This window comes from Mandrillus leucophaeus, unplaced genomic scaffold (assembly GCF_000951045.1).
Source record: "Mandrillus leucophaeus isolate KB7577 unplaced genomic scaffold, Mleu.le_1.0 Scaffold393, whole genome shotgun sequence".
Classification (NCBI taxonomy): domain Eukaryota; kingdom Metazoa; phylum Chordata; class Mammalia; order Primates; family Cercopithecidae; genus Mandrillus; species Mandrillus leucophaeus.
The window spans coordinates 1,177,365-1,204,831 of NW_012104176.1; the positions used below are offsets into that span (position 1 = coordinate 1,177,365).

General features: G+C 37.1%; 1 protein-coding gene across 2 annotated transcripts in view; it reads left to right on the top strand.

Moving 5' to 3' along the window:
- Positions 1 to 27,467, top strand: part of PPARGC1A (peroxisome proliferator-activated receptor gamma, coactivator 1 alpha) — a 711,903-nt gene that overhangs the window by 650,731 nt on the left and 33,705 nt on the right. For both annotated transcript variants that reach the window (XM_011991302.1, XM_011991303.1), the window contains 5 exons: positions 12,175 to 12,369; positions 14,340 to 14,462; positions 15,323 to 15,527; positions 19,509 to 19,554; positions 19,664 to 19,737. In XM_011991302.1, the coding sequence (XP_011846692.1) occupies positions 12,175 to 12,369; positions 14,340 to 14,462; positions 15,323 to 15,527; positions 19,509 to 19,554; positions 19,664 to 19,737 (643 nt within the window). The remainder of the gene's footprint in view (positions 1 to 12,174; positions 12,370 to 14,339; positions 14,463 to 15,322; positions 15,528 to 19,508; positions 19,555 to 19,663; positions 19,738 to 27,467) is intronic.

Consider the following 27,467-nt stretch of genomic DNA (forward strand, 5'->3'; position numbering starts at 1 on the left):
ATATAATATATATTTTTCTTTGTATGTGTGTATGTTTTATTTATACACACATATGTATACTGTACATATTCTCCCTATGTATAAATATAAAATCTATTATCTGCCATCCTCTCACCACCAAACTAAAATGTAAGTTCCTAGAAAACAGATTATAGTACATAGTATGCACTCAATAAATATGTGTAAATAAAGATATATATATAATATTTGTAAATATGCACATAAATATGCATGTTTGTATGTATCTGTAAATACGTATATATGTATACATATGTATATGTATCTGTAAATATATTGGTCTGTATGTATGTTCACAAATGAAGGGTATGTCAAGTGTAGATATTGTCATTCAGCTGAGTATGGATGAAAGGTGATCATTCCATGGAATAACTGGCAAGCAGTCAGTGATCATGTCAAACCGTGCCTGTTTACTCTAGCATCTCAACCTTAACTAGTAACTGGGAGATAATAAATTTTATACAAATTGTAGGAATTTTTGAGCAGTACGTATTTAGTAACTTTGGTACCATCCTTACAATTTCTACATTGTGTAGCCTTATTGTACAGAATGTTCTTCCTTTTTCACTCCATTTGTTCGTGTCTTATCTCTTCCTCAAATTTGTTTTCAACAAATCCATATTTTGTCTCACTTATTTTGAATTCAATCTAGTGCATGAAAATGATAATAATGATATTGTTATTAGCAGTAAACATATATCCTCACTATATACCAGGCACTGTTCTATATGATTTGCATGGATTAACTCAGTCAGTTCTCAAAACAGCCCTGTATTGTAGGTTTTATTAAGGTTAAGTAACTTGCAGAAGGTCACATACCTTGTAAGTGATGTGCTCAGGACCCCAAATCAGGAAATCTAACTTTGGAGTCTGTATTTTGCCTCACTGCCTATTTCAAATAATATAAAAATGTTATAAGGCCCTGTGACCTCTTTTGAGATTTTAAAAAAAATCTTAAAAAGTTGAGAAGTGCTTAAGACCTCTGTAAAAATATATAGAAGAAAATCCTTAAAAATCACTTAGCATGTAGTCTGTGTAATAAAATAGACTCCAGAACTGAAATGAACTTTATGATAATGGTGATGGTCAGAAGATGTTGAAGAAAGAGAATGATTGGCAATAAAAAGACTGTGCTGCCTTAGGACTATCAAAAACAAATTCAGGAAGTGAATAACCAATATGTTGTAATCAACAGGGAAGGACAGACCATAAAACAACTGGGCACATTAATGTAAGATATTGGGAAAAAGAATTCACATAGAATAGATCAAAATCTGTTAATAATAACTACTAAGATCTAGAATCATATGTGTTAGAGGGAATAAATCTAGCATAGACAGAATCATACATTTCAACTTGATCTACACACTACTCAGCAGCCGTAAAACAGCAAATTACCCAAACTTGCCTGATTATCAGAATCACTTGGGTTACTCATCAAAATTACAGAATCCCAGGCTCTACCTCCCAGGGTAGTTGTTCTCAGCTGAGGGCAATTTGCCTCCAGGAAACAGTTGGCATATCTGGAGACATTTTGGTAGTCATAACTGGAGGGGTGCTACTGGCACCTAGTGAGTAGAGGCCAGGGATGCTGTTAAGCATTCTAAAACCCACAGGACAGCCCCCTAAACAAAGAATTATCTGGGTTAATATGTCAACAGTGCTGCAGCCCAGAAACCCATATCTAGAGATTTTGATTTAGTGGTCTGTGATGAGGCTTTGAAATCTGCATTTCTGTCTATGGATCTAAGTTTTTCTGATAAAGGATTAGAAACTTGGTGCTACCAGTAGAGCTGGACTTGTTAAAAAAAAAAAAAATCCCATGGAAGAGAATGCTTAAAGTAGGTTTTGAGGTAGGGATAGGATAGAAACAAAAGATGTGAAGAGGGAAGAACATTCAAATAGAAGAGCAAATCACACCCAGTAGGAAAAAAAAAAGGGTGGGGGGGCTATGAACCAACACTGGGCCAGCCAGCAATAAATAGTGAGAATCATTTGCAAGACAACCTCCTCTTTCTGCATGGAAGGCCAACTGTGCCTCATGGCATGTAACTGCATCTCCCACCTTAGATTTTAGCTGATGATCAATAAATGCTATGTCATTCTAACTCAGTTCTTAGTCCTCAGTATGAAGATAAATTAAAATAGCCCATGCCCACTCATTTGTCTAATAATACCTTCCATAAAATCCCACTATATAAACAAAGGGTGTGAGAACGATATTTCATCAGATATATCTGGATTAATATCCAACTCTTCCTTTCATTAGACATGTGAATTTGCACATAATAATAGGGTTAAATGGGTGTTTCAATTAATGCATGTAAAGAAATTAAGTCAACATCAGGAACATAGAAAATACTCAGTAAAGATCAGCACTATTTATTATTGTTATTATTATTTACTAAAGTAATATTTAAGAGAATTATGGCATTATTTAAATGCACAGAAGAAGTATAGGTTGGGATTTAAGATGATGGCAGTTTCTTATTATCAATCATAGAAACTGATTATTTTGTGCTTTGTTTTGTTTGAAGAGGATTGAGAAAATCCTGCCTCATAGAAATGAGTATTTTAAAATGGCTCCAAGTTTTAAACTCTTCACCCTCAGTTCTCAAGATTTTGTTTTAATCCGAAGACAATACAAAATATTCAATTTGGCTGCTTAATTTGGTCGTGGTTTCTGTATTTATTATAAGAAAATAACACACTTGAGTGTGTTTTCTAAAAAAAAAAAAAAAAAAGACTTCTATTGCCTATGCATTAAGGTATATAAATACACAAAATATATCATACACTCTAAAATTTATAATAAATCCTATACCAGCTATTCTAGTATTCAGGGTTCTATTAAACACAGTTAAAAATCTTCTGGCTAAGATTAATATATATTCCCAGCTTGAAGGTAACTGTGTTATGCGGTGTGGAATGAGGAAGCTCACCACTCTAGTCCAGATACATTACGTCAATGGTTTTCTCTTGACTGGAGAGTCAACACTCCTGACAGTGGTGGTCAGAGAGTAGGTTTGTCTGGCATGATTATCTGTTCATGAAAACATCTCAACTCTTTCAAGATGTTTGCAAATTGATTGCTTGATGGTGTGTCCCAGTATCCTTCCAGACAACAGAGTTGGGTTAATTTCTGCATTTTTAAGACCCATTTAAACTTCCTCTTTTACAAAAGATGAGCATTACATTTACTTCTATAGATTCATTGCCTAGGAGTTCATTTCAGAATTAGGCCCTATATAGCTATAGCTGTTCATATTCTTTCTTCCCCACAAAGAATATATCACTTGCTTGCCTGGCCTATCAGCTGGTATATGTGAAATGAATGTGAGATAATTTTAAATCATAGCCTAAGCTAAACATTATTAAGAAGACAAATTGCCCAGGGGTAGGAGGAGGTGAGGATTACAGAGAAAATAACAACAAAAGAAGAATGAAAATTCATATATTCTTATATTGTCAGGACAGATTGGACTCTTTAGTTACCATTCTTACTCATTTTAGTTAAGCATCTCCTATATACTAAGTATCTCAGCAATAATCAAATAGGCCTCACAGACCTCCTCTTTTAGATAGTTCATGAAGAAGATAAATCAGTAAAACATATGTTGAGTCAGAGAGATGAATGCCAGAGGGAATAATAAGGTAGGGAAAATGTGGAGAATGTGTCCAGAGTAGTTGGAAATGTTACACTGAGAAGGTGACACTTGAGTAAATGAGGGGACAAAGGGACAATCCATGTGGCCATCTGGCAGAAGAACCTTCTAGGCAGAGAAAACAGCAAGTGCAAAGACCTAAGGGCAAGAGAATGCTTGGCATTTTTGTGGACTAGTGAGGAGATCAGACTGATTGGGAAGGATTCAGATAGGTGAGTGAGGTGTTGCCAGAGTCAGATGTAGCTGGCTGAGTATAGGGCCACCATACATTCCAGTTAGCCTGGTGTAGTCTGGGTTCATCCCTGAGTAGCTGATTATGTGCACTGTCCCCTCTCCCTCTCAAAAAGGTTCTGCTTGGATGACAAATTATATGGCGATCCTTGGTTAGTAAGGCACTCTTAAGATTTAGCTTTTAGTCTTAGAGACATGAGAAGCCACGGAGGCTTTGGTCAGAAGAGGGGTGACACATGACTTAGGTTGCATCAGGATCACTTAATCTTCTGTGTTGAGAATGAAATATTGAGGTGGGATGGCAAATGGGAAGCCAGTTAGGAACTGATATGGTTTAGCTTTGTGTCCCCACCCAAATCTCATCTTGTAGCTCCCATAATTCCCATGTGTTGTGGGAGGGACCTGGTGGGAGATGATTGAATTATGACAGCAGATCTTTCCGGTGCTGTTCTCGTGATAGTGAATGGGTCTCACGAGATCTAACGGTTTTTAAAACAGGAGTTTCCCTGCACACACTCTTTTTTTTTTTTGCCTGGCACCATCCACGTAAGATGTGACTTGTTCCCCTTTCCTTCCGCCATGATTGTGAGGCCTCCCACCCATGTGGAACTCTGAGTCTAACTAAACCTCTTTCTTTTGTAAATTGCCCAGTCTCAGGTATATCTTTATCAGCAGCGTGAAAACAGACTAATACCAGAAACCTATGGGATTGTCATTCAAGTCTGTGCAACGCAGCCGGAAAGTTGAGTTGTTTCACTTGAGGACATGTAGCTAGCTGCTGGCGGAAATGGATCTAGGATTAATTCTCCTGACTTCCAGTCTGGAGTTCTTCCCACATGCCCAGATTCTCTTTTAGTTTAAACTTGAGAACAAATAGAATGTCTTGCTCACTCTTTTCAGGCCTATTAAGTCTCCAGTTTGATGGCACAACTCAGTTCCTTCCTCTTCCCATTGTGAGAAATAGGCATGACCTCCCCAACCTTGCCGAACCTTTTTCCCCTTTCCCCTGAAATTTCAGCTCATTTTGCATATATTAACCAGGAATTTTTAGGATTTTCTGTTGAACTTCTGTATTTATACTTTTGGCTCTTATAACCTCTACAGAATACTGAATTTCTCATGTACAGTACATGTTAATTAACTCATGAATGTGTGATATAAGCAAATCAATTAGAATGGAGTGTAAGTACAGATGTGAATATACATTTTATGCCTGCTTAAATAGGAATATGTGTATTAATTGGAATTAAATGGATTCCCTTGAGTCTAAATATGTCTGTGAATTCTTCAATTTTGTTTATATTTTATTTCCGCTTGATTCTTATTTTATTTTTACAGGAATTAGCCCTGGTTTTTGATCGTTGCTTTCCTCAGAGTGGTTAACTGAGAGGAACAATGTACAGATTATACATTTTTGTATAGTCAACTACAGTTGAATATCAGAGAATGCACTCAAGGCATTGAGATATACCTGTGCATTAGATTCTGTTTTAAATATGTGTACTTGAGATATAAACTTGAGGGTGTGATATGGACAGACACATTTACATACATAGTATTTCAAGTAGCCTGTATGCCCATGGGGAGTTACTCAGACAGTGAAATTAAAATTTATGTTATTTCTACTAGCCCTCAAATTCCAGCAAATTTGGCATCCAACAGGACAAAATAGATTGTCACATAATGTGCTTATCTCTCATGGGAATAAAATAAGAATAAGCTAACTCTCAGGGCATATGTAAGAAATTAATGGACAAAAAGCACTTTATAATGTATTATGTAATGTAAGGTGGTATTATCTTGATTTTTTTATTGTACACATATGCTTGAGATTTCTTTCTTTTTCCCTACCTTCCAGTGCCCATACCTTATTCTCAGCTCTGTATCTCATATGACAAACAAAAAGTAATTGGGTTATTTTAAGGACTCCCCCTTTAAGTGAGGTAGGAGCTAGGAACCTCTCAGTCATTACATGTGGGATTCCGCCCATTTTTGGTTGGATGTGTGAGAAAGTGGCAGATATACTGTCAGTACCAACACTTGGGTATAAAAGAAGCAAAAACAAAACCCACAGTGGATTGCAGAGATTTTAGAGAAGGAAGATAAAGAAGAGGGAAAAAATCAATTGTTTGAAGGTGGGTATTCAAAATATTTAACAACCTATAAGCAAAGGCTCACACCACTTCAAGTAGACACATGCGGTGAAGTGGTGTCTGTTCTAATTAGCACGGGTTAAAGAAAAAAGCTAAAAACCTCAAATCCTATTCTAATAGTCTACTCTGGATTATTATTTTTAAATTTTATTGCGGAAAAAACTTAGTTTTCTTTAAATTTTGACTTTAGTTTCTTATAAATATTGAATCAAACTTTATACATTAGAACCAAAATGTGTACATTTATGCAAATTTTTTTGCTGATTCATGCATGAAACTGAGGTACAGGGTTTTATGTATGGAGATTCAAGAAAGGGACATACCTCTGACCCACTGTATTTCTTATGTGAACTTCTGAATCTATTATAAAAGTTGCTTTCCCATGTAGTTATTTGAACTCCTGGTGGGGCCTAGTGGAACCAATAATCCAAAGTAGTGGATAATCCAAGAATGTCATTTATATTTGGCTTTGGAATACATTACCAGATGTTACTCTAGCAGATTTCCTTTCCTAATTAGGCCTCACTTAAAGTAGGAGTTAATTTTGTCTTCATTAGCTGTTTCCAAGTCAGCAGGATGGGGCAAGGAGGAAACCTGGGGCATGCTGGGTATTTGGGGGGAGTTAGCCCAGTGCTAAATGTCTGCAGTAGATCCTGTTCAAAGAATAAAATTCAAATACAGATAATCAAGTTGATGGGAATATACACTGGAAATGTTTATGAACACCTTCCTGAAGAATTTTCAGGCCTTTGTCAACTTTTTTTTTTTCTATTAATCATGAGTGTAAAAAAATTCCATAATAGGGATTAGGCAAATAATCACATGAAATTTTGTATAGAAAAATAATTAGAGGCTCAGAGAGGTTAAGTCACCTGTCACACAGATTGATCTCTGAGTACACAGTACCTAAGATACTGAAACTGATTAATGAATGATAAGAAGACCCCACTGTTTCCTTCTTATTGATGATTTGAATAATGAGGAAGCGAGAATTCTCCTGGCCTAATTCGCATTAAGAGAGCCAAGATAATGAAGCTGTGATTAAATGGCTATTAAACTATTTTTATCAAACAGAGATCAAGCAAGTGTGAGAATCTGGGGACACAGAGTGTAATTGCAATCCTACAAGATGCAGAAAAAATGACTAACATAAGCAGGGCATAGTCCTTTCATAATAGCTCGCATTTAAAAGTCTTTGGGATACCACATGCAGTATTCACTCTGCACTTCTCCCTTCAGGTGGCAGTTAGCATCTCAGAGTCCCTCCTCTCCTCCTTAATTTAGTGGATTTATTGACCCTCTGTGTGCAGTTGGGTGAGTTGAATGCACTGTCTGCCACACCAAGTATAACCAGTTGGAAGATCCTTTTGCCAACTGTGCGCAAAGGAAGAAGACCCAAATATTACAAACTGGGTTCGGAATTTTAATCTATTAATTTTAATCTGTAAATCTGCCACCTGAAGGGACAGAACCTATCTTCTTTCAACTATGCCTTTTAAATTATGTCAGACTAGTACAGGTCATAGAGGGACACAGCTGTCCAAAAGAGCAGAGATAAACCTTCTCATTTTGTTGACTCTTCTAAACTGTCATTTATTAATGACATGGTAACACTTAGGAATTGTTGCAGATTCTAAATTTTGGGTTTTCCGTATAAATGCATGTGTATCATCTGTCACTGGAAATTGTTTACACCGTGAGTGAGTTTTTGTTGATGTGCCTTCTTTCTTCCTAGAGGGCCCTTAGAGAATAAGGTGTTACAGTCACACAGACCTTTATTTAGGTCGGAAGAATTGCATTGCGTAAGGAGAACCCAAGGTTGACACCCACCATGGGAAATGCTGTTTGATAGCCACAGAGCTCCACTGTGGAAATACCCGTTGGCCTGTTTTCTCCCTTTCCTTCCGCCTCTGCTGCCAGCTCCAAGGCTGAGCTTAGTTTGTGTAGCTGTAGATCACTATCTAATTGGTGACCTGCTCTTTCTTCCTCCCCACTCTGCATTTTCTTTTCTTTTTTTCCCAACTCGGATGGAGCTAAGAAGTATATCGTTTTGTAAAATAGTAATTTCAAACAACTAGAAAGCAGTATCAGAGCTGAGTCTTTGAAAGGTTATCTGGCAATGTCAGTGCGGTGACTAATGTGTTTCTATACCCTGTCACCTGTGAACAGACATGTGTGAGTGGGCCAGTGTGCTTCATCTGCGGTGACTTTGATTTATTTGCTCTGTAAATTGGGACCAAAGCAATAATGGGAAGTGACATTAATTGTTTAACAGAGTCCTCTCTGTCACATCCATTGCCTTCTCCGGGGTGTGTGATTGTTGAAACTCATGCTAAACTAATTGAAATTGCCACAGTGAGGGGCAATATCCACTCAACATTACATAAACACAAAGTGTCATCAGCAAATATCAAGTTTTCTTCTCAGTTTCCTATGATTAAAGAAAACACAGATAATTTGAAACAATAACATTTGTTTCCTTTCTTAATTCACTAACAAATTTACTTAAATAAATGGTCTTGGAGCACCTCTCTGAGTCACCCACATACAGAGATAATAACAATAGTATTGAATAATCATTTGTAATGGATACAGACTGTAAATAATCATTACAGTCCTATGATAGATACTGGCTGAATAGTAGCCCTTACTACCCACATACTCCAATGCGCACGCGTGCGCGCGCACACACACACACACACACACACACACACACACACAGGCCGCCATGCTAATCTCCCATCTTACAAATCCTTCCCTCTCATTGTGTTTCCAGTAGAGAGGGGAATTAAAATAGTTGGTGGTTTAATCAGATCTTATAAATTAATTATGACATTATCAAGCTCCAATACTTTTGCCATTGTATTTGTTATACGTTCTTCCAGACTTATTAAAGACATTGGAGAAAACTGGTTGGTTTAAGTGTTCTTTGTCATTTTAACTTGATTGGAATTATTGTAGTTTGTTTACATTAGGGATAGAGCTAAGGCGCTATTGTATTATGTGATTGAAAGCAAATAACGGCTGGTAGTATTGCTGGAAAGCCAAACACAAAATTTAAATCACTGTAAACAACATTATCCATTTATTGGTAAATATTCTTAACTCTTTTTCTGGAACTATTTTTGGACATCAATGAAATAAGCCTTTTTTGAAAAACAGGATACTTGGAAAAATGTCCCATTTATTGAAAGTGTGTATATGTGTCTGTGTGTGCATGTGTATTTGATATATTTTCTAAAACTATTAGAAATGTGGAGATAGTTATAATAATGTAAATCTCATGACTTTGAGATGATTTTTAAAATACATATATTTCATTTAAATGTAATTGTACTCAGAACAGTTAAATAATCTCAATTTAATTTTTGTATGTGGGGGAATGAAAGAACGGAGTTACTGAAATCTGTGGATACCAGATTATGATCCTGGGCAGAAAATAAGGAATATTATTTCAGTCTATTTAATGTTAGAATTACATATACAGGGTCCTTTCAAAGGCATATTGAAAGAAGGTAGATTGAAGAATCTACCCGAGGGCCTGAGGGTATTCAATACCCTGAGCACTTGAGGGTATTCAATAAGTTTTAGTTATTGACTTGTGCAATTTGGATTTTAACTATTGGTCAGTTTATGGAAGTAGGTGGCACCATTTTGAAGTTAACAGTTACCCCTTCTGATTAGGATTTGCCTCCTGAATTAGAGGTTTGGGTTTTTTTGAGACAGAGTCTCCCTCTGTCACCCACGCTGGAGTGCAGTGGCGTGATCTTGGCTCACTGCAACCTCAGCCTCCTGGGTTCAAGCAATTCTCTTGCCTCAGCCTCCCGAGTAGCTGGGATTACAGGTATGTGCCACCACACCTGGCTAATTTTTATATTTTTAATAGAGATGAGGTTTCACCACATTGGCCAGGCTGGTTTTGAACTCCTGGCCTCAAGTGATCTTCCTGCCTTGGCCTCCCAAAGTGCTAGGATTACAGGCATGAGCCACTGTGCCCAGCGCCTGCATTAAAGTTTTTTTTTTTTTTTTTTTTTATACTTTAAGTTCTAGGGTACATGTGCATAACGTGCAGGTTTGTTACATATGTATACTTGTGCCATGTTGCTGTGCTGCACCCATCAACTCGTCAGCACCCATCAACTCGTCATTTATATCAGGTATAACTCCCAGTGCAATCCCTCCCTCCTCCCCGCTCCCCATGATAGGCCCCGGCGTGTGATGTTCCCCTTCCCGAGTCCAAGTGATCTCATTGTTCAGTTCCCACCTATGAGTGAGAACATGCGGTGTTTGGTTTTCTGTTCTTGTGATAGTTTCATACACACCACATTGCACCCAAACTACTTGACTCACAGTCTCAAATCCACGGACATGACAGGGATGCATCACGCAAACTAAAAAATGCCAGTTAAAGTCCCTGGGGAGTACAAATGGCTGTTCTTGGCCTCTTGAATCCAAAAGAAGTCCTTAGTTTTACTCCTGGCTGGAGGCTGATCAGGAATGAAGGAAAACCATTTTTATGTGAAAATAGAATGTATACGTGATAAAGGCCTGCCTAATTTCTCTAGTAACACAATTTGATTTTCTGATTAGCTGTCTTATTCTGTGATTCTTGTAATTTTGTCAGGTCAATTAACTGGAGTTCAGTGCTAGAGAGAAAGGAAGCGTGGGCACTGCTAGCTTCATTAGATGTCAGCAGCTTAGGTGCATTTTGTAATAAAATCTGTGTGGGATAATTTAGCTCATATTGTTAATGTCATAGCGTACAGAACTTTAAAAAGACGACTTTGGAAGCAGGTCAGATTGGACAAACAATGTGAAGTGCTAAAAGAAGGAAAAGAAAATGGTCCAGAAGATATTGTTGGCAATAAACGCAGATCAATGAATTATTTAGCAAGTAATCATTGATTAGCTATGCCATGTGCCCAGTGATGGTACTGGTTGTCCACGTGCATAGAATATAACACATTGCCTTGTTAACAAGGTACGTGTTTGGAAGTCTTTGAACGGTTTTTACAGAGTACTGAAATAAATATTATATTTTATAATGAATTGTTTACAGGTTCTTCCCTTCCACAGTAGTGTTTATTGGAGGGGCAAACTTTTGTCTTGTTTCTCTTTGTATCTCCCATACTTCAGATGTCCCTGGCACAGAGTAGATGTTCAAAAATGTTTGTTAAGTGAATGATTGAAGATTAGCTTTCTAAGAGTGTGTTGGTGGGAATGAGTCAAAAACAAGGTAGGATATATTTGCAGGAGCCCCTATTAGAAATAATAGTGCACTGGAATAGTGCCCTGGCCACAAGAAATAAATGCATTTAGTAAACATTACAAAGTAAGACTTCATTCAGTGACTGATCAGAGAAAGAAGAGTCAAAATAGGTCCAGAGTTTGAGTCTGAAGAATTGTTACCCGAACTAAAGAAGTCAAAAGAAATAGCAGTTTTGTTGTGAAAGTTGTAGAGTTTGGGTTTTGGGGATGAGGGAGCTATTATGAAGTAGCAGTGTCCAGTAGGCAGTTCGAGATTTATGACTAAAGTTGGGAGAGATATCAGGGAGCAAAATAAATAAATGATTTTGGAGTGTTCAGTGATGAGATTATAATTGAAACCATGAAAGTGTATAGTTGCTCTCAGTATAGTTCCACTTTCTGGTGTCATTCAAATAGAGAGCTGTCTAGACAGTTTGGGCGGTATGCTGTATAGGAGATTCAAACACTATATCTGAAAATGAAATTGATGATGGTTAAAATTCTCTCAAGCTCCAAGATTCTCGCAATCTTTTCTTTTAGTCAGGGAAAGAAAACGTGAGCAAGTGGAACACACTTCTATGACCAAGAAGAATTGTATACAGCAGTTTTAGCGCTGACATAACAAATTGATAAACTGGGCAGCTCAACCATCAGAGATTAGTACAGTAGAAGTATTCATTAATTGTGTCATTTGGACCAAAACATGAATTTGGAGTTTGAGAAAGATATGATGTTTGTGTTCTGGAATGGGCATTCTAGATTTCACATATGGTTCACTCATTTGGTCAAACATGTTGATGCATAGTGTTACCTGCCTCCCAGTGTCAACTCACATCTTCTGGTTTTTTCTGTTTCTGCAGAAGATAGATGAAGAGAATGAGGCAAACTTGCTAGCAGTCCTCACAGAGACACTGGACAGTCTCCCTGTGGATGAAGACGGATTGCCCTCATTTGATGCGCTGACAGATGGAGACGTGACCACTGACAATGAGGCTAGTCCTTCCTCCATGCCTGACGGCACCCCTCCACCCCAGGAGGCAGAAGAGCCGTCTCTAGTAAGAACCCTTCCTACTGTTTAGCAGGAATTGGAGTTGCCTCTGGCTACCCGCTGCATGGGTATGATGTAGTCACAATAAGGTTTGGATTTTTTCATTTAGAATGATGCCAAAGCAATCCCCAAGCACACTCAGAGTTGCAAATTGTGCGATTCTCTGTTTAAAAATGTTGATAATACACATCTTCATGTAATCTTACTGCAATTGTTTTCTTTACTATCTTTTCCTGTTATGTGTATTTTTCTGTCTTAGTATTATTTATGTTCTTGATGAAAACTTAGAAAATGTTGACAACTAAAAAGAAAAAACTAAAAATTTCACCTGTGATTTCAAATAACCTCTCATATAAAAATGATTGCAATATTCTTTTAAGATATATCATGAACATATTGGTTCAAATTTAAATATATGCATAATTTGTAATGGTTGCATAGTGTTTTATTGTATGGAAATATTATAATTTATTTTGCAATCTTTTATGGGTGGATATTTAGTTTTTTCTTCTATTTTTCACTATTTTAAATTGTATAATAATTGACATATTTGCATTTTTATTCCTATACATACAATCGTAGAGTTAGAATTGGTAGATCAACAAATATGCAATGTTTTAAGACTTTGGATGCGTATTTCTTATGAAGACTGAAAAACTATAGCATGTTTGCCACCCAAGTTACTTAAATTTATGGTAGACAATGAAGACTGAATTTGTTGGCAATGAAGAGAGAATTTTCCTTTCAATGCAGTGCTTGACCAGAGTTTTATTAGTTCTAAGACACAGTTTACCTTCTCATCTGTGGTAGCCATTTGTCATTTGCTATAAGTCTGATATAAGGGCATGCTGTGTAAATTATGGGATGCCATGATCCTCCAGACTCTAATAGTGTGTTTCGCATGCCATTTGGAGGTTGTTACTCTCCTATCACTAAGTTTTTAAATGTTAAAAATACTCTATGCAAATCCATGGAGGCCACACTTAGAGTCCATTGGATTTTGAGGTTTCTGATATAGAGAATATCTCATAAGTAATTGTTATTTATTCTCCAGTTTCTCCATTTGTTAGTGTCATTGGCTTTGCTCCCTAGTACCCTGATTCCTTTCCATTGATATCAGATTGTTTTCATCTATTCAATTTGTTCATTTGGGAAGAGCAGCTGACTCAGAGACCTACTGTATGTCAGGACAAGGAAGTCCTTGAGGGTCATCCAGTGAAATGAAGAAACAGAGGTCAGGAGACAGCAAATGCTTTGCCTGTGTCAGCACCCACGTCTGCTGATCCACAGGCCAGGACTCTACAAATCCTTTTTTTCTTTCCTAGAATCAGTGATAGTCATTCTTTTATTCCAGGCATTCTTTGAATCAGTAATTTCATATACTAGGTTATGAAACATGGTTCAAAGCATCATAAAATCTTTCATTTGTTGCCACTTGACTTATTTGGGTTTTTGAAAAGAAAATGTGTATCTATTCTCCCCCACCCCCCACACTACACTCCCATGTCTTCATTCAGCAAGGCAGCTTTTCTCACCTAGTAGTGATTTGGAAATTAATTTCGAAAGATGTTTTTTGCATTATTTGTTAAAAAACATATGTAGATCACACCAAGTCCAATTTATTCAGTAATCCCTTATGGCTGGAAAATTTGAGATTTTCCTTCTATTTTTCACTATTATTACTTGTATAATAATTGGCATATTTGCATTTTTGTTCTTATGCATACAATTCTAGAAATTGAATTGGAAGGAAAAAGGAAATATTTTCACAGTTGGTAGTATAATGTCAAACTTTTTTCTAGTCTTTAAATATCATATTTCCTGTAGCACTATTGCGCTAAGGTGTGACATAAATAAAATGACAGAATTAACTTTTATAATTACAATAAATTACATTTAAAACTTCAATAACTTATTCCAGTGCTTAAAAGATGCATAACTTTACTTGCTTTTCCCTTTTCCTGATAATGTTTCTAGCTTAAGAAGCTCTTACTGGCACCAGCCAACACTCAGCTAAGTTATAATGAATGCAGTGGTCTCAGTACCCAGAACCATGCAAATCACAATCACAGGATCAGAACAAACCCTGCAATTGTTAAGGTACAAATGTAAATTTTTTAATACGGGGGGAGGTACCAAAGGATTTTGCCTTGAAGTTGTAAAACAAATAAGTTTGTAGGTATTAATTCAGCTGGGACCCCGAAGCTGCCTCATAATGGTGAAATTCATGATGAATGGGATTCCGTAAACAGCGCTTGAGCTACTTTAAACTAGGCAGAGTTCATTTACGCATTGTCTTTGGGTGTTTGGAATGGAAGTGCCACTGTCTGTTAGTTCTTGCCCACTTTATTGTTACCTGCAGCATTGTGGGCTACAGTAAAATTTGCTGATAAGCTGGTATTATCTATGAGTGGCTTTAAGATGCAGGATTGCTGTTTTGCTAGCTGTCTAACCTGAGGAAGATTGCGTTTGGAATCACCACAAAACATCTCTCTCTGCCATTAATTGGATGGAATGCTGGCAATGCCATAATTCGGCTAGCGGGCTGTATTAAACATTGGTTGTCTTGCCATTCACTGTGAGTGAAAACGGAGCATTAAGGGGTACTTAGGAGAGTTGTGAGTACTGGGCGTCAGCAATCAGTGGCAAATTAAGGTTTAAACCGGCTTATTTTTTTTTGTATTCACAGTAAAGGCGCTGTAGGGTCTTGTTAGTTACATGTTGCTGAGTAGGAACATTGAAATGTAGGAGAAATAAAATAAAAAGCTGCATAAATGTCATTTAGGAATTTTAAATGTAATTTTCTTCCCTTGTTCTGCAAACAATTATTCACAGCTCATAGATCTAGTACACTTAGACTGAACACTTCATTGAAAAATCCCATCTCTTCAGAAAACCTATATCCATTCTGATAAGGTTCAGTTCACTAATTTTAGTTTTCTGTATGCCTTGTTTTTAAGACTGAGAATTCATGGAGCAATAAAGCGAAGAGTATTTGTCAACAGCAAAAGCCACAAAGACGTCCCTGCTCGGAGCTTCTCAAATATCTGACCACAAACGATGACCCTCCTCACACCAAACCCACAGAGAACAGAAACAGCAGCAGAGACAAATGCACCTCCAAAAAGAAGTCCCACACACAATCGCAGTCTCAACATTTACAAGGTAGGCTGGGGACCAAAACGAGCTGTTGGTGAGGGCACTGGAAGCAAAGAAAGCACACGTAAGGTCGGAGAACACACCAACTTCTTGCTTCCACCCCATCGGTGTCACTCTGTGGAAAGAGAATTCAGCACTTATTATAGAGCGGGGGAAGAAACCTTTCTTTGGACACAGGTTAAACATATTCTATTCAGCTGCTAGGCCGTCTAATTCACAAGCACTGAAAGACTCCTGAAATGTTGGCTGGGGGGGGCGGGGAATTGCAACATCACATGAGGTTTATATGAATCTCTGAATTGCTGAGATAATTGAGGTTATGAACAAGCTTGGCTAACCAATTCATTATAGAGCTTTTATTTTTTCCCTTCCAGTAATGGAAAAAATGAGGCATCAGTGATTTGTTATATACACCTTAAGAAGTGGTAAATAGTGTTTATGCAGCCTGTCTTGATTACTAAGTACATTCCTTTTCTAATTCTTTTTCTTCTTTCTTCTTCTCTCCTCCTCCTCCTCTTCTTCTCTTCCTCTCCTCCTCCTCCTCCTCCTTCTTCCTTCTTCTTCTTTCTTTCTCCTTCTTTCTCCTTCTCCTTCACCTCCTGCTCCTCCCCTTCCTCTTCTTCTTTCTCTTCCACTCCTTCTTCTCCTCCTACTCTTCTACAACCACATGCTATGCTCGTGGATTTTATTCTGTAAATAAAGATTGGAAAATTCCTGATTGTTTTCTTTCAATTTAAGAAAGTGCCTAGATTAAACTAAACATCTGGGTTGATTTTTATTATCACCATATATTGCTAGAGGCGGCTGATGTTTCTGAGGCAGATCCTGGTGATTTGGGGAAAACCTGTCTTGGCAGAGATACAGTTTTCTGTCTTTTAGGCTCCTCCTTCTCAAAACGTTGTAGTCTTAGAAGCCCAAAGACCCCTTGAAATGGGCAGTTGATTTAAAACATGCCAGCTTCTACTTTAACCTTGTTGGTAGAAGTAGACATATGATAACATACCAATTATAAGCATACACCTCTTTTTGTTTCCCTTTCATTTTCCCAACTTTTCCTTTTCACTGCAGAGTGGTAGGCAGTGATCTCTGCTTTGAACCATGATTAATTCGTGTAGGTATGCTGTTATTGCTACTGATTCAATACGGATTTTTTTCCCCAGTGTTTTGAATTTTCTTTCCTCTTCTCTACCTCGGTATTAGCCCAGGATTTTCAGGAGCCTTCCTTTAATATTTTAAATTGACTTTCCATTAGGCTTTCCCTGGTAGATATCTCCAATCCACTACCCATCACTTTCTGTCAGTTTGGGAAAATATATTTAGTGAAATGGACCGCATTCTCATTGCTCCAGCTGGATCTTCCTCATAAGCACTACAACAGGTTTTCCTGGAGCAGAACCATAGTGCCATAGGCCTCGTTGGTCATGAAGGCCTCAGGTGAGGGGAAGCAGATGAGCTTGCTCTAGTGAGTGAACAAATGAATTTGCCGGGCTACTCCTCACCCTGTCCTGGTCATGCATGTATTTTCTGGGGCCAAATTTAAAGTCCTTGTAATATGTGACCCAGCCTGGCAGCACACGTTTTAAAGTTTTGGTTTTTTTTCTGTTTTTGTTTTTCTTTTAGTAAACTTTTACAAATCATGACAATGAAGAGTTAAATAGGCCTTTGGAAGAAATTTTCTTTAGATGAGACTGGCTGTATATGGTATATGTCTGTGGCAAGGCACAAAAGACTCACCCCAGACCAAAGTCTGTTGATAAACAGACAAAATCCTTTAGTTATGAAAGGCCTAAAAGAAATGAAACATGGCTGACAAGTAAGAACTAATACATGCTCAACTTCAGTAATTATTTGAATTATTATTTAAAATCAAAATGTGGAAAATATGTGAACAATTAGAGATAACTAGGAGGATCGATTGAAATTACCTTTCTTAAGGTGTTGTAATTTTTTCTCACTGAACTTCGTGTATGCCTTCCATAAAACATTTTGGAGGCAGGTTCTTTTCATTTCCTTAGCATGATCGTCTAGCCATGGTTGTGTGTTGATGTCTCATTTATTTGTCCATTTATTCATGCATTCATCCAAATACCACAATCTACATGAAAAAGACACATTCCTGACTTCAAGGATCCTACTAGTCTCTGGTCTACCAGTCACTGGAACAGGGTGAATTAAACTCTCAATAAATCAAATCAATGCTCCTCTATTGGTAGCATTAGAGAGTCCGGGTTTATTCAGGGATCAGATTCTGTATGTGGTTTGGGGACTGTCCCCTTCTTATGGCTCTCATTTCCTGTTTGCTTTTGGTCTCATTAACTATGACTGTTGCCATTTCCTCTCCTTTCATTGACTTTGGCCTTACCTGTACCCAACAATCAGAATCTGAGAGTCTTTCTTTGAGCATTTCAAATAGCCTATACTACCTCTTGAAAACCAGAATTTCAGTGACTGATTTTTAATGTACATTTATTATGTCACATAGCACATGGTTAATATCTGGTTATATTTTCTGTGGAATTTGTATGAATTATCCTAATTATTAGTTGAGTATCATAAAACTTGGTAAAGTTTCTTCATAAGTGGATTCTTTTTGAAAGACTTGTTATATTACACATACTCAAAAATTAATGTAAAATCAGCTCATTTATCTGTGTAAATGAAAAACTGAATCAATCAATGTATCTAATTTGTTGAAGATATCATGAGCTTCATATTTCTGGATGTACAGTGAAAGATATACTATTCAACTGTGTAAATCTAAATCTATAAATTAAATATGTAAATACTATTTATCCAAGTAAAGTATCTAATTTCAGGTTATTTTGGACATGAATAATATTTTCACATTTCAAAAACTTAATTGCTGGGGCTGATTAATTTACTTTAAAGTCTGTTGAATGCAATTTCTTTTGACAATAGGAGAAAGGAAACAGAATCTTGGCCAACTCTGTGAGTAACTATTTTATGGCCCTGAAAATACCACTTAGTATTGTTGGGTCTCAGTTTCTTCAGCCATAAGATAAGAAACTATTCTAAACACCTTTTTGGTTTTGACACTACGATTTCCATTACATAAATAACTACCACTTGACCTTTTGAAAGTAATTATTTTAATGAGAAAAAATTGACATAAACCTACATACACATAAGCATATGCTTATAGATAAGCATAGATATACGTAATACATGAATGTATAGCCTAAGTATGCCTCTCATCATATTTGCCCCTCCTTCTGTTCAAAATACAAGATTGCCATGGAGAAGCAATTGAAATTTTGGGTGAGAAGATTCTTCACCCTTCATTATTGGGAAATGCCGCCTGTAGGAGGTAAGATTCAGGAAAGCACAAAAGGAGGTAGTTAGCATCTTTGCAAATCTATACACCTTTCAACTGATAAACATGGTATCTTACTTTAGTTGTCTATCAGATTTACGGATCTGAATCCCTTCTAAACCATCTGGGTCAATGCCCACAATTTGCCATCATCTCTCAATTAATTTTCAGTGAGTGGAATAGTTACTGCATGAGCTTTGGCCTCATAGAAATAACCTATTATCAGGGCTAGATATAAAATTATACATTTTAGGAGTAAAATCAACTGAATATTCATAACGTTCTGTCGCCTTGTAGTTCCTCTGCTGTTTTCTTATCTAAACAAACCGTGTACTGTATTCCAAATTAAAACAGAAAACATTATTTCTCTCTGATGGTATGATGCAAATTTTGTATCTGTAACAGGGAGGGTTCATTTTTGGAAAAATTCTGTTTTCGTATGTGTTTTCGAATGGTAGTTTACTGATGCAAATGCTGTTTGGAATCTGTTTTAGCATAATGGACTTTTGTCTGACTTTGATTCAATATTCAGAGAATTCCTTAGTTTAGTCTTTCAGTTTTCTGGTTGTTTTTCCAACTTGACTGTTGTGGAAAGAAAAGAAATCTAAAAGACACTCAATATTACATAATTAGTTTTTTTTTTTTTTCTTTAGCCAAACCAACAACTTTATCTCTTCCTCTGACCCCAGAGTCACCAAAGTAAGTATTAAGAAACGTAACCATTTTCAGAAAGGGAAGGGGGTTCTAATACATTTGGCTACAGCAACTCCATTTCAGTTTGTTTTTATAAATGTGCCATATCTTCCAGTGACCCCAAGGGTTCCCCATTTGAGAACAAGACTATTGAACGCACCTTAAGTGTGGAACTCTCTGGAACTGCAGGTAAGCCTTATATTTCACTTGGAACTTGTGTGTTTGTGTGTGTGTGTGTGTGTGTGTGGTGTGTGTGTAATAAGATAATAGAGTGTCCTGTCCATGTGATTAATGAAATTAACAAAGAATACAAAATTGGATAAGAAGTTATCTGTAAATATTTCCAGTTGCTTATTTCCTAAAAAAAATAATAAAAAATACTGAAGCACTTTAAAAACTTAGATTAACTGAAGAGCTCTTAGGCAAACTTCTGAGTTGGTTACAAATGGTGCCTTTGCACTGAGTGCTTTAAGTTTAGGTACTTGAACCCCACCAAAAAGTGAATCGTGGGATGTTTAAACAAGAAATTCTTTGGGTCTGACCATTGCTGATAAGATTAAAGGAACAGTACATTAAACAAGATGCTTTCAACCAGAACTATGGTGCCTACATCCACCGTGGTCATTGTTGCTACGTTTAATTTCACACTTTGAGTTTGCTAAATTACCTTCTTATGAAAGGCCTAATGCATGATTGCATGACTTGGTCGAGCAGTAGAGTAGTTAATTTCATGGTGTAGATAGATAGCATATGTGTGTGCAGACTTGCACATATGTACATATATACATATCTTTATAGGCATGCACACTTAGACACACAAATCCTTATAAGCATATACTTAACATCATTTCTTAAATACATACCTGACACTATTTCTTAAATACATCATAACTTACATATATGTTTAGAAGTAGCTTTTGTGTGTATATATATTATATGCGGTAGAGGCCTTCTTATCTGACCAGTGAGGACCAGCAATTGGTGGGTTTGTTTAAAAAGTTGATTCAAGCATATACTGTTTTATTTTACCTTTGCTTAAAACATAAAAATATACATTCAAATATTACAGTTTTGGTAGAAGATGGAGATCTTTACCTTGAGCTTATGTTTGCTATTTGGGGGTCTATCTATTCATCTGTCTTGTATAAACCATACTAATATATTATTATACAATACATATTATAGATGGTAGCCACTTTTTATTGCTTGCTCCTTGAAGGTCAAGATTAGAGACATTGGTATGGTAGTCTGAATTCTTCTAGATTTTTATAATTTTTCCAATAATTTCCAATTCCACCCATCCACAACTAATTTGATAACCCTTATTTTAGCAGTGACCTTTTTTGAGTTATTTTTTACAGGAATATTTTTCCACACTCACATTTCATTCATTTACAGGAGATTTTACCATCTTACATAATTTCAATCACCAGTACAATGCACATTAACTATTTAGTCTATTGGGGTACTGAGACACACTGATAAGTAGCATGAAAGCAAATATTATTTATTGGATATGTTCCACCACCTTCTAACAAAGGTAGGCCCAGAAGGCAGTTTTTAGTTCATTGAGTGTGATTATAATAGCTGTAGAGATATAAATTGGGGAAGCTGAAGTAAAGCCCAATTGCATTATGTAAGAGAAAGGATTTAGAGCTTTGGATAGCAGGGAGATGAGGACTTGAAAGATGCTGAATGAGGCTGGAAGGTAAAGTTTGGAACCTTCCTGGAGAATAATGTAAAGAGGAGATGGAGGGAGATTTGTTTTTTCTCTAGAGATATTGTGGGCTTGAAATGCAATGCAACATGTAATGTCTACAATTGTCATCTCCTCTAAAAACCTTCAGCAAAATTGGTCACTTAGTAGTGTTTGAAGATTGTGACAAACACTAATTGTACCTAGAAAGAATCACAAAGGGAGAAAAAGAGTTGTCAAAGGGAAAACACGGTAGCACAGCTTCAAGTTTAAATACATTGATTGACCAAAAGATTTTTAAAAAATGATAAAGGCAGTTAAAGGGCTGACAGAAATACTTAGGCGATAGTATCATCCTAGTGAATGACAGAGGTGATCCATGGAAAGGAATGTGGAGGAAATTGAGCTCTCCATAGGCTAACCTGACTTGGAGAGCCTTCAGGGAAAACAACAACAACAAAATGCACAGATTTTGAAGCACAGGGGTGGAATGGAGAGAAGATGTTGATGGAGCAGAAGCAAGAAAGCAGGAAACCAAAGGGATGCTCAAATGACAATGAATTTGGCAAGGACTGTAAAATCAATAAGGAACTACGAGATGGCACACACACTTTCCCTCCTGGATCTTTTGATTGCTAAGACTCTTTTCTACATCCTTGACCTTTTCTACACCTCAGTTTCCTCCATTTTAAAGTCATATTCATAACTACTAATAAAATTGTCAACTCAAAAGACTAGAATATAGGTTGAAAAATAAAACTGCCAGTATGCAATCATTTTTGACACACAAAAATGGAATTTTATGTGGTTTGATCTGAAGTAAAACAGTTTATAAGCAGCAAAGCTTCAATTAAAAGTAGTATATCATGATTTTAAAGAGCAGACGGCATAGCTTGGTGAAGTTTATAAAACCTTGGCTTGGTTGTTGGACAAACCCAAGTTTAAATTCTGAATGTCCTCCCATCTAGTGTGTGGCCTTGGTCCATTTACTTAACCTCTGAAAGACTAGGATTCTTATGCGTGATATGAAGATGATCACAATACCTACATCTCATTGGGTCAATGTGAGGATTAAATGAGATAAAACATGAGTGCCCCCTGATTATATAAGTGCTCAATAAATATTAGATATTTAATTACTAATTCTGATTAATCATTTGCAGTGGTCATTGTACCTTGCTTCTTATCTTTTCAACTTTTGACTGTCTTCACCTCTTCCCTTTTATTGCCCTTGCCGTGTATCCTCTTTGGCAATCTCATATATGAAGTTATTTATTCTTTTTCTGTGCTTCCCCAACCTCCCACTGTTTTCACGTCAAATTGAACAAATACTGCTTTTGGTGTAAATATGGAATTTACCAAATCACGGTAGAAAACTCACTGATTTGAGATTCTCTCAGCAACAGCTACTTCTATGCCTACAATTTCTGGCAATTAGGCACTCCTTAAACAGGCACTTTACATACAGTATCTTCCTTACTCTCTGCCCATTTCATTGTTGAGGAAAGATTTATACGTTGATACAAGCTATATGATAGACCCTGGGTTCAAAGCAGGTCTGCCCGAAGAGAAATTATGTCTCTTTCCTGAAGTCTGAATTTTAAAGATAGTAATTGACATATGTTATGTTAAATAGGCTTCACTGCACTTGCCAAGTGTCATTGATTGGTACTGTCTGCCAGGAGCATTGTGTTGAGAAAGGTTCTAAGGCCAAGTCTGTGCTCACAGGGAATGTCATGATCAATTAGTGATGTCTGCCACAGGTGCAGCAGGTGGGTGGCAAGGGTAGAAACAGCATTCATATTGGTAGTTTGTTGATCCTTGGTCTACAGACTTAATCGGTTTGATTGCAGCAGAAGTGACCCAAGCTTTGGCTCAGGCCTTCTGATGTCTTCTTTTTCTTTACTCTCACAAATTTTAGTGAAATTTTCCAAATGTTTAAGTGGAAATGTAAAGAGTCAACAAAATTCTAAGACCTCCAGAATAATGCCTCTGCCCCATCTGCAGTGTCTTTGGGAAACAGGAGGGATGAGATAGGAAGTTTGCTTTATTAGGTATTGCCAGCTGGTCTGACTTCTTTGTGATTGTCCTAAACTAGCTCATTTTGGCTGATAAAAAAAACTCTTCTCTTTTACAGGTGTAAAATCTAATTTGATTTCAAAATAGCTGTTAGTAAAGCAAGATGAGAGAAAAGAGAATGATCTTTTGGCAGAAGGCATTTAAATCTATTGCATATGGAGATTTTCAGAGTGCTACACTTTTTTGTTTCTGAAATGGGAATGGCAAAGCAATGTCAGCTCAACAAGGTGACGGTTTTAACCACAGACACGAAGGAATTTGGGTAGGGACCAAAGTGACTGACCCCAAAATTTTATGTATATGTATATATAGTTTTTATTTGTTATTACTGTAAACATTGTAACAGCAGAACTATTTTATAACTGATAAAGAAAATGAGAAGAGCAAAAAATATAATCAGATGTCATCACCCTAAAACAAGTAGGACTTCATAATTTTTTTTCTCCATTGATATATGTTTTTCCACATTATTTTCATCAGAGGGGACATGTGATTTGATGTTATTTTTTTTTTACTTCATTTTTTCTCTAGGCTTTAATCAGCAGTCATTCCAAGTGTACTTTAGCAGACTCACCATAAAAACAACAACAAAACACTCATTAACCAATCTGTAACTACCACTTTTATGTTGAATTTTACATTGCCTTTTTGGACTCTCCATTTAAAAGTTCATTTTGCTGGAAAAAAATGTATTGACAAACAGCATAAATATTGACAAACGGCTGTAGCCTTTTGGCGTATATACTTCTTGTGTATGTGACGTATCTTTGGGAAAGTAGACCAAAGTAAAATATCGGCAGTTGTCGGTAGTTTTAAAAGGAAAACCATAGCAGCACAGAACTGGAAGGTGATTTTGACAGGTCACAGAATCTCTTCCTGTGCTTCAAGAATCTAAGAAAGGGAGACCCAACAAATTCTCTTTACAGCCCATTCCGGTGCTTGCCAACTCTTACTGTCAGAAATTTCTTCCATATTTCAACCATATTCTTCATTTTCTATTTTTAACCTCATTCTTTTTGACCCAGTGTCTATAATGACAATTCCTTTGTTCCTAATTTTTCTTTTCTGGAAATGGTACTATCCTATTTCTTGTAAGCCAAGTATAGCAAAGGAATTTTCTCTCCCACATCAGCTTTGGGGTTTGGCAATAGCCACCCGAAATGCCAGGTTCCCCTTACTCATCCCCTCTCCCAGCTCTCTGGGGAATTTACACAGGGGTCAATTAATGATATCTTCATCTTCCATGAGCAAGAATTGGGGAATTAGGCATATGTCATAGGAATGTTCTGAAGCTTTTCTCCAAGGCCAGTTTGTTCCCCAGTAACCAGGGGTGATAGGAGAAATACTTAAAATGTACTGAAGGCAGGCCACTTCCAAATGGACTGAAGCCAGCCAGAGGACTAGCGGGGTCCGTTGGAGAACCTTCTGTGCCAAGTGGGAGCACTTCTGTTGCTGGGTCTTGTGGAGCTCCGTTGAGTCCTGGGGAAGTAGGTGCAGATGGAGAGAACACTAGAGCAGCTTTTATCAACTGAATATTTTAACAACTGCTTTAGAGGTAACGGTTGGTACTCAGTGAATATCAGCTTTCCCTCTGCACTCTTGACACCCACTCCAAATTCGTGAGGCCTGAAATATGTGAGTAGGACAAGTCACACACCTCTCTTTGCTCCGTTTTCCTATTTTGGTGTGTTTTAAAGCAACTTAGAATCTCATCTCCTGATTTTTTGTTGTTGTTGTTTCTTAAGTACCTGAATTGGCGTGCAACATATGCAAAATCCCACTGTTAAACAAACTTGAAAGTAAGTTGCAGATTTTGCTGTAGATTCTGCAAAATGTTATAAACTACTAAAAAAAAAAAAAAAAAAGTCATTGGTGAATAGCACAGCACAAGAAACAGAGCCAGGGACTCACCATTTATCAGAGTCATTCAATTAAACAAACAAACCCAAAAGAAAACTCCTCCAAGAAAATCGTTTCATAGCGATAATGAAAAACAAAACAAAACTTGTCTGCCATTTTTTTTTTAAATAAAAGGACTGTTTAAAAAGATGACTGTAGAGTATGTACCACTTCTCCCAGATTTGCTGTGCAGAAGTGCGTAAGTGTGAGTGATGTAGAGGTGCTTGTTTATTATGGAGCACATTTCAATGCAGTAATCATAAATATTGCTAAGGTTGTGCTCTGTTGAAATATGACCTACATACTCTTGATTGTTTGTGTTATGTGATTTGTCTGACACCCATTACATTCTGGGTAATAGCAGCCATTTGTTGCTCTGCACAGCAGGCTCTTTTGACAAAAGAAAATAGGCGGCAATAAAAAAGCTATAGTCTGAATTACATTCTGCACCGAGCTGCACTGCTGAGAGTTTGTGCAAGTGTGTTAACAATGCTCGGAACTGCCTCTTGTCAGCCTTCAGCCTGTAATGGCCATCTGTCCTCACATAAATCTGTCAAAACCTGCTAAGTTCAAGAGAGAGCACGGAATATACCTTGTACTGTCAACACCAAAGTGTACACATTCCCCAGAAAATCAACACGCAGGAAATAATCCAGAGGTTATGGGAGGCATTAGCACTGTTGATTTGGGCTTGTGGCATGAAATCGAGAGTCCAGAGATTAGTGGGAAGATGAGCAAAGGTAGTGGCATCAAGGGATTGAGCACCCACCTCCCTCTTACTTCAGGGGGAAGGTTTTGGGTAGCGGAGGTGAGACTAGAGAAATAACAACTAGTTCAGAGGCAGCAAGGGGTTGCCTGTCTCATCAGCAGCTCTGAAAAGTTTAACACTATGTGAAAAGAAAACATACTCTTTGCACTTTTGTTTTATTTTGTTTGGCTTTGGGTCTCAACTGTATCCGGAGATAGGCTTTCCATTAGGGAGGCACCTGGTGATAGGAAGTCTTGTCGTCAGTGAGATTTCTCAATCTTGCTTTGAGATATTCTCTGGTTGGAGATGTTTCAGTAAACAATGAAGGCTTTAGGGCATTAGCCAAATTATTTTTCTCTCTCCATCTACTCATTAATCCTGAAATATCTTCCATTCAATAAGCAAGCATTACTTATTTGTTTCAACAAATGGTGCCAGCAGAAATGTACAGCCCTGATATTTTTACTCACGGGGCATATTTGATGGTCTCTGGGTGTTTCCATCAATTTTAAGCGTATATGCAGAAAAATATACTCATGTCAAATTTTAAAGAAGCGCCTTTTTATTAAAATCGATTGTGAAGTCGCTGGAGGCTGAGTCCCTGAAATAGCAGCATCTGGTGTCATATCCAGCACATAGTAGGTGTTCAACGAAGGTCTGTTCAATGGCCACAGGCCATAATGTGTGACAGAGGTAAAAGGCTTTGTTTTTAACTCAAAGAAAGTACAATCAAGGTGTCGCCACTCCCCAGAGCAACTTGAGAACCAGTTATTTAAGCGATAATGAGCTTAGGTACTAGGACAAGGGTTTCGAATTTTCAAGACACAGAAGGATTTCTGTATCTGAAATCTCTAGATACCTAAGCTATTTTTAGAACCAGTCTCTCTTTAATAGTGGCCTAATTTGGTGTTCCTGAAGTTTAAGGTTTCTTTTTATAAATCTAAAATGTCTGTCAAAATATGTATACCTGAGAGTACACAGTGGCATGCTGCAGACACGCTAGGAGGGCTGGGGTTCTCCAGATGTGGTCTGTGAAGCATCTAATTACAAATGTTTACCCAGTATCCCAAGTGATTCTTGGACTGCTGAAATGTGAGACCCACTACTAAAGAAGAATCTAGAAAAATTAAAATTAGTAGAAAATAATAATGCAACAAATGCACCCAAGCCACACCCTGCAAAGAGCTTATAATCGATTTGGAAAGACAAGACATAATTCACATTCAAAAAGAGATAAGCAAAAATGTATAGTAATATGTGATTGGTATCAAGAGAGGGATCCTGACAATAAATTACTAAAGAAGTAAAAACTACCCTAACTTGGGGTGATTATGCAAAGATTTACGGAGTTGGATGTGAGGATGTTGAATGCCATTTCCTCCAATTCAAGGGCTATGTCGTTGGACATGTTTGATGGGTATTTACTCAGCAAAGAGAGACTATTTGTCATTATTTCTTTAAGTATCCTAGGCTCCTAGGAGGAATATATGAGAGCGT